General features: G+C 46.0%; 1 protein-coding gene across 1 annotated transcript; it reads right to left on the bottom strand.

The window, feature by feature from the left end:
• Positions 1-306: 306 nt before the first annotated feature.
• TOMM7 (translocase of outer mitochondrial membrane 7) lies at positions 307-7,568 on the bottom strand. Its single transcript, XM_049785246.1, has 3 exons — positions 7,462-7,568; positions 7,093-7,141; positions 307-358 (listed from the first exon to the last, which is right to left on the bottom strand). Exons 1-3 carry the CDS (start codon positions 7,562-7,564, stop codon positions 343-345), a joined length of 168 nt encoding a protein of 55 aa, XP_049641203.1. The 5' UTR covers positions 7,565-7,568; the 3' UTR covers positions 307-342.
• Positions 7,569-8,221: the final 653 nt, after the last annotated feature.

The following is an 8,221-nucleotide window of genomic DNA, read 5'->3' as shown; positions in this document are numbered from 1 at the left end:
AGAAATAAATAAGGAAATGTTCATATTTTTTAAGGCTACATCTAGGCAAGTATACAGATTCTGTTTTAAAAGTACCACAGGCTTCTTAATAGTTCTATTATAGTCAATTAATAAAAGACTCAAGACAGAATATTGTTAAAAACATTTATTTTTATAGTCTTAATAGACTAATAATAGACTTAATAGATTCAGTAAATCCAGAGAGGTTCCACTCTGCCACAGATGCTTCTGTGAAGTAAGAGCCCTGTGCCATCCAACTGGTGAATGTCTGAACGACGAACCATCTCTTATCTCAGCCAGAGCATGTTGATTGCGTCCAAATCCAGATGCTCAAACAGTCTTTTAGCCCCAAAGTAAGCTAAAATATTTGTGAAGAGGAGAAACAAATTAAACCCCCAAAATATAATTTCCTAAATATAACTTAAGAATTAGAATGTCAGAATCAATCTTACTGATCAAAAAAAAAAAGATAAAAAAGGGAGATCAAATATCCAGAATGCATTTAAAGAAATAACTCCTTTTGAGTGTGGTTAGTGTTATAGAAATTAAACAAAAATAAAAATGTAAACTGACAATAAAACAAGATCAAAAGATAAATTATAAGGAGAAAATAAAAACTACATTTAAAACGTAACACCAGTAATGCAAATATTTAGTGCATGTTGCCTGTGATTAAGGTGGAGACACAGAGAAAGTCTGCCACAACACCCCTCTGAAAGATGAGGGAATTAAAGCAATTTTACAGTGTCACCAAGGGGAAGTAGAATGGGACCGAGTGCTCAATCAGTGGTCTACACATACACATATTCCTTCACTCTACCACAACTCTTTTTTTATTTTGGTTTTTGGGTCCACCCAGCAGCACTCAGAGGTTACTCCTGGCAGGGCACAGTAGACCATATGGGATGCCAGGATCCAAACCAGCGTCAGTCCTGAAACAGCTGCATGCGAGGCAAATTGCCGCCTACCGCCAACCCCACAACTAATTCTTACCCCAAATATTCCTGCTACCAACAAGTCCAAACTCCTAGATCATCTGTTATATTAAGTTGCAGGATTAAGCAAGGGAAATACAAGTTTTATTCTAAGTCCTATGGATGCATTTCTGTAATTTGTCAACTATACAAAGTGACCATCTAAGCATTCTGTATAGTTTTTTTGTCTTTGGCTTTGTTTGTTTGTTTTTGGGGGTCACCCCCGGCAGCACTCAGGGGTTATTCCTGGCTCTACGCTCAGAAATCGCTCCTGGCAGGCTCGGGGGACCATATGGGATGCCAGGATTCAAACCACAGTCCTTCTGAATGCAAGGCAAATGCCCTACCTCCATGCTAGCTCTTCGGCCCTGTATAGTTTTTTAATGATTTTACCTAGGGGGTAGGAAAAAGACATTCATGAATTTTTAACAGATAATTTTCTTTCTTTTTTTTTTTTTTTTTGTTTTGTTTTGTTTTGGGTCACATCTGCAGCGCTTAGGGTCACTCCTGGCTCTATGCTCAGAAATCACCCCTGGCAGGCTCGGGGGACCATATGGGATGCCGGGATTTGAACCAACGTTCCTTTTGCATGCAAGGCAAACGCCCTATCTCAATGCTATCTCTCTGGCCCTACCAGACATTTTTCAAAAGTCTGTTAAAATCTCCCCATTAAGCCTCAAAGGTTTTTTAATTTGCATACAATAAATGAAAATGAAGTTTTCACCTGTTCAGGTTTCCTCCTAATAGAAACAGGTAACAAAACTAAGGAGAAAAGCATCAAACTTGATCTAATACAAATCATGAAAATAACTTCCTTTACAAACCTCACCATTCATATAGTTTGTCTAAATAATATCATTAAACTATTTCCCTTATTGATAAAAGTAGTACATTTTGGATAAACATTCAGGTTGGTTACAACTGCTAACCATGGACTATGCACCAACCTGATCAAAAGAGGAAATTGATGATGCTGGTTCTAATTCCAACCTAGCAATCTAGCAAAGGAACCTCATCATTTATGGAAGTATTATGAATCTGTGTACAAAGTTTTAATGAACAATTTTATACTAATAAATGCTTTTTAGGCAACAGCTCCACAGTTCCTGAGAGCTGCCAGGTATCACCCAAAAACAAACAAACAAACAAACAAATTAGGGGGCCAGAGTAATAAACAGTGGTAGGGCATATTTGCGTTGCACTTAGCTGACCCAGCAAGCCAGGAGTAACCTGAGCACCACTGGTATGGCCCAAAATTAAAAAAAAAAATCCAGAAAGATTAGGATGACTAGGCCAACATAAAAATCTCATCTGGATCCTAGTTCACATAAAAAAAAATACATACGCACAGGTTCTGGATCCTAGATCACCTAGAAAACACACATACACACTAAGCAAAAAATTGTAGGGCCGGACACGCACACATGCACGCACGCGCGCACAGACGCACAGACAGACAGACAGACACACACACACACACACACACACACACACACACACACGGCAAGTCTAAAAATTGTATCATAGGAGCAGGAGAGATAGCACGGAGGTAAGGTGTTTGCCTTGCATGCAGAAGCTCTGTGGTTTGAATCCTGGCATCCCATATAGTTCCCCGAGCCTGCCATGAGCGATTTCTGAGCAGAGCCAGGAGTAACCCCTGAAAGCTGCCAGGTGTGACCCAAACAAAAACAAAAAAATTGTATCATAAAAGGCAATGCTACATTGATTCATGTCCAAAGAACCACCAAAGTTAAGGCCTTTAATTTCTTATATAATTTTTACATACACAGACGTGTGTATATATTTGTAGTATATATACTTAAAGCACCATGATTTACATTACTGCTAATGTAATTTCCTGCATACAATATTCCAACAGGGCAGCCTCCACAAATGCCTCAAAGTCCCCATCCAAAAACTGCCGTAGAGGGGCCGGAGAGATAGCATGGAGGTAAGATGTTTGCCTTTCATGCAGAAGGTCATTGGTTCAAATCCCAGAGTCCCATGTGGTCCCCGGAGCCTGCCAGGAGCAATTTCTGAGCGTGGAGCCAGGAGTAACCCCTGAGTGCTGCTGGGTGTGACCCAAAAACCAAAAAAAAAAAAAAAAAGAAAAGAAAACCTACCCTAGGCTAATCCCACACCTCAAAACCTCTCAAGTAGGATATAATGAAATAGTCTGCAAATCACAAATGGTTAAAGACAGCAGAACTAAGAACTGGGTCAAAGAGCTGAGCTTCTAAGAGTTAAAGCCTTTTTAATTAAATTATTTTAACACTTATTGACACCTAAAATATTGTTAAAGGGCAATTTATCATGCAAATAAGCAGCATGCAACTACCAGGTAGAAAATAACATAAAAACATTACCAAAGGAAACTAAGAAAGTGGAGTGGTTTCAAAAAGAAATGGGAAGTATTTAGTTTTAGAAAAGTTGACATTTGGGGTCCGGAGAGACAGAATGGAGGTAAGGCGTTTGCCTTGCATGCAGAAGGACGGTGGTTCGAATCCCAGCATCCCATATGGTCCCTGGAGGCTGCCAGGAGCGAGTTCTGAGCGTAGAGCCAGGAGGAACCCCTGAGCTCTGCTGGGTGTGACCCAAAAACCAAAAAAAAAAAAAAAGAAAGAAAAGAAAACTTGACATTTGAGGCCAAGTTTTCTAGAAGTAGGTTTCTGTCAAATGAAAGCTGAGGGTAAGGAATGTTCTAAATTGAGGAAGAACATAGAAAGACATAAACATCTATTTTCTGGGATTAGCACAATGCGCATCAGGTAGACAAAACAGGTCTCCCAATAAAAGTGGGATAAAGAGACGATATAAAAGGTTTAAAATCACTAACAATAAATAAATAAATAAATAAATAAATAAATAAATAAATAAATAAATAAATAAATAAATAAATAAATAGAAAGAAAGAAAGGTAAAAGCCCTACCCACGGGCCCGGAGAGATAGCACAGTTGCGTTTGCCTCACAAGCAGCCGATCCAGGACCAAAGGTGGTTGGTTTGAATCCCGGTGTCCCATATGGTCCCCCGTGCCTGCCAGGAGCTATTTCTGAGCAGACAGCCAGGAGCACCCCTGAGCACCGCCGGGTGTGGCCCAAATACCAAAAAAAATAATAAAATAAAATAAAATCACTAACACTACTTGATAGGTACTTTGACTCTTTTCATACAATATTCTTACTCATGACAACCTTATTAAGTAAATATTCTTTGGGTTTTTTTTTGTTTTTTTTTTTTTGGGGGGGGGGTGGTTGGCATAACCAGTAATGCTCAGAGCTTACTCCTGGTCCAGGGACAGAAACCTAGTCAGTAATGTGCAAGGCAAAGGCCCTATCCACTAAACAGTCCAAAAACCAACAGCTCAAAGAGAAAAGATGGTATTTAAACAATACCTTGAGCTGAGGAGATAGTTCAAAAGACTGGAGTACAGAATCCAAACTGGAAGTCTAGGTCTGCTCTCCAGTACTAGAGCACCACATGTGCGCACACGCACACATGCGGCTAGTCTCCTGATAAAAGGTATTTGATGGTAATTTTCACAGCTTGAGAAATGACCACTGGGACTGACAGGAGTCCCAGCTCAGACATTTCTGAAAGCAAGTTTTCTTTAAGGAAATGACTAGCCTAAGGTCACTCAGCAAGGAAATAGTAGACATTATAACTCCCATTTTACTGTCAAGGTAATACAGTTCAAGGAATATACGAATAGGAGAGCAATTGGGGCTGGAAAAATAGTGCAGCAGGTAAGTGCTTGCATTGTACAAGCCTGCTAGGAGTGATTTCTGAATGCAGAAGTATGGCCCAAAATCCAAAGGAAAAGTCTTATCATAAAGGGAGTGACAGAGGCAAAGAAAGCAGTGATTTACTGAAGAACTCACCAAAGAAAAAGAACTAGAGAAATAAACAAGTTAAAGGTACATTTGGTGGTTAACTGTAAAAAAATGTTTCCTATAAGATGCCTGCAAGGCAGAATAGGTAAAAAAAGATGTTCAGGGCCAGAGAGATAGCATCAGAGGTAGGACATTTGCCTTGCATGCAGAAGGACGGTAGTTCAAATCCCAGTATCCCATATGGTCCCCCAAGCCTGCCAGGAGCGATTTCTGAGCATAGAGCCAGGAGTAAACTGAGCACTGCCAGGTGACCCAAAAATAAACAAATCCCCCCCCCACAAAAAAGATGTTAAAATCAGTTGGCCCTGTGGTAAGAGGTAAAATTTGATGGAAATTTCCATGTGAGCCCATGGAAAAAGATTGGGCCTTAGGGTAGAGTAAGAGTACTGGAGTGAAGGCACTTGATCCGCCCTTTATGATCATGGGCATCTTATGGTTCCCAGAGCACTGCTAGGTGTTGCTTTCTCCCCACCCACCAAAAAAAAAAAAAAAAAAAAAAAAAAAAAAATATATATATATATATATATATATATATATATATATATATATATATATATGGAGTGATAGCACACCAGGTAGGATGTTTGTCTTGCATGAGGCCAACCGGATTCAATCCTTGTCATCTCATATGGTCAGAGCCTGCCAGGACTGATTTCTGAGGGCTAAGCCAGGAGTAAAGCGAGCACCACTAGGTGTGGTCCCTCCCCCAGAAAGAGTATGGGAGGTGGCAAATCAGTATGAGAAAGGAATTTGACAATTCCTACAGTATTTTCTGAACTATACAACTTTATAAATTATAAATTAGAATCTATCATCAAGAAGCAAAACAAGGGCTGGAGCAGTAGGGCATTTGTTTGCCTTGCATGCCAATAACCCAGGATGGACCCCAGTTCAATTCCCAGTATCCCATATGGTCTCCCAAGCATGCCAGGAGCAATTTCTGAGCATCAGAGCCAGGAGTAACCCCTGTGCGTCAGCGGGTGTGGCTGAAAAACCATAAAAAAAGTAAAACAAGCAAAATCTATAAAGCTTACATATTCCAAAATGCTTATGATACTGATATAAATGCTCAAAACTGAAAAAATGAAACCAATTTCAATTTTATGTGAACAAATCCTATTGCCCTTATCAGAATATCAGAAGCCAGGACTGACTTCCTAGCCAGAGGCAGGACTCTAGGGTAATCACATCATCCAAAATATATAGTTCTATTAAGTTGTTTTAATGTGTCTGCTAAAAGGTGAAGAGGAAGAGAACCTTGAGATATTTAGTAAAGGATGCTGACACTGGTGGTGGATTTGGAATTGGAACAATGATGGTCCAAGACAGTCATTAAAACTTTTGTCAATCATAATGCCTAGGTAAAATCTACAAAAATTTAAAGAGAGAGCACTGGAGAGATAGTAAAGTACTTGTTTTGCATGTGGATTTTTGGGTTCCATCATGGCACCCCATACAGATCTCTAGTCCACCAGAAGTGATCTGGAAGCACAGAGCCAGGAATAAATCCTGAGCACTGTCCGGTGTGGTCCAAAATCCAAGAATAGAAATAAGTAAAAGTTAGCAATAGAGGAGCCGGGAGAGACAGCACAGCGGTAGAGCTTTTGCCTTGCATGCAAGATGACAGTGGTTCGGGTCCCCTGAGCTGCCAGGGGTGACTTCTGGGCCCAGAGCCAGAAGTACCCCTGAGCAAAGCCAGGTTGACCCCAAAAATCAAAAACAAAAAAAAGTTAGCAATAGAAAAAAAAATCTAAGTGCATGTTAGAATTCAGCTTTAATTTTCTAATTCAAAGTTTGCGTGTGGGGCTGGGGAGAGAGCATGGAGGTAAGGAATTATTTCAACGTCTTTCATTTTTGTTAAAACTCATAGGTGAGGGGCCAGAGAGAGAGCACGGAGGTCAGGCGTTTGCCTTTCATGCAGAAGGACGGTAGTTTGAATCCGGCATCCCATCGGGTGGCCCGATTTCTGAGCGTAGAGACAGGAGTAAGCCCTGGGCGCGGCCGAGTGCGGCCCAAAAACCAAAAGAGGAGAGGAACTCCATCTCCACATCAAACACTGAACATACAGTGAGTGGAACCCTGCCCCACCGACGATCAGTCAGCCAGTCCTTTTTCTTTTCAGTAGGCGCAAGGGGACGACAGGTGCCTCTGGGAAGAGAGCCCTCGCGGAGAAGAGCTAGGCTGGGCCCGCCCCCGCCCGGGCAAGCCGCTCCGAAAGAGCCGTACCTCAGGACGGTCGGCTCGGGCATCCCGGGGTCGGCGCCTCTCTTGAAGCCTGGGGGCGGGAGGGGAGAGACAGAGCACCATGACGGTCACGATCCCCGATCCCCGTCGCAGGGAGTCTGCCCCGAGTGCCGCGACAGGGGGAAGGCCTGCTTCGGTGCCCCGGGGCGCTCGGAGGGAGGGAGGGAGGGAGGGAGGGAGGGAGGGACGGACGGAGGGAGGGAAGAAAGGGAGGGACGGAGGGAGGGAGGCAGAGGGCAGGGAGGGAGGAGCGCGCCTCCCCGGCCGCGGCGGCCCCGGGTGCAGGTGGAGCGGAAGCCTCCCGCCCGCCCCCACGGCCCCCGGCCCGGAGTCGCAGGTCCCGCCACGGACCCAGGTAGATGACGAGCGGGATGAAGCCCCAGCGGATGGCGAACTGGCCGCCGCGGAAGAGCTGCTGCAGCCGCTGCTTGGCCTCCTTGCTCAGCTTCGCCATGGCGCGGCGGCGGCGAGGGCAGGGCAGGGCGACGCGAGGCGACGCGAGGCGACGCGAGGCGACGCGAGGCGACGCGAGGCGACGCGGGCGAGGCGGGGCGAGCGGCGCTCCGGGAGGACCGAGGCGGGCCGGGGCAGCACTGCGCAGGCGCCGACGCGCTTTCCGGCCGTCGCGCGCCGCGCCGCGCCGCGCCGCGCCCGGCCGTACGTGAGTCGGCGCACGCACGCACGCACGCACGCCCGTCTCCGTCTCCGTCTCCGTCTGGCTCCTCCTCGGGCCGCCTCCGCCTCCCGCCCGCTGCGGCCCCGGAAGAGAGCGGGCGTGGCCAGCCGGGACGGAAGACCCGCCTCGGCCAGGCCCAGGGCCACGGCCACCGCGGGCGGGCGGGCCGCGCCCGGGACGGCGCTCGCTTCGCACGAGCCCGCCCCGCCAAAGCCCGAAGGGAAGGAAGGCCGCTCCGCGCACTGCTCCGGCATGCGCCGCGCCCCGCGACGGGCTCGAGCCTCCAGGAACCAAGACCGGAGCAGCGGCGCGGGCCACCAGCAGCCACGCCAGCCACTCGGGCCCCGAGGCCCAGAGCCGCAGCGGCCGCGCGGGCCTCGAGCGCCGAGGAAGCAGCCGCCACGGAAGGCGCAGGGCGACCCCGGCACGCTCCTG

This window comes from Suncus etruscus, chromosome 12, assembly GCF_024139225.1.
Source record: "Suncus etruscus isolate mSunEtr1 chromosome 12, mSunEtr1.pri.cur, whole genome shotgun sequence".
In the NCBI taxonomy this organism is placed as follows: domain Eukaryota; kingdom Metazoa; phylum Chordata; class Mammalia; order Eulipotyphla; family Soricidae; genus Suncus; species Suncus etruscus.
The sequence above is the reverse complement of the archived record's forward strand: the minus strand, read 5'-3'. Positions and strand labels throughout refer to the sequence as shown.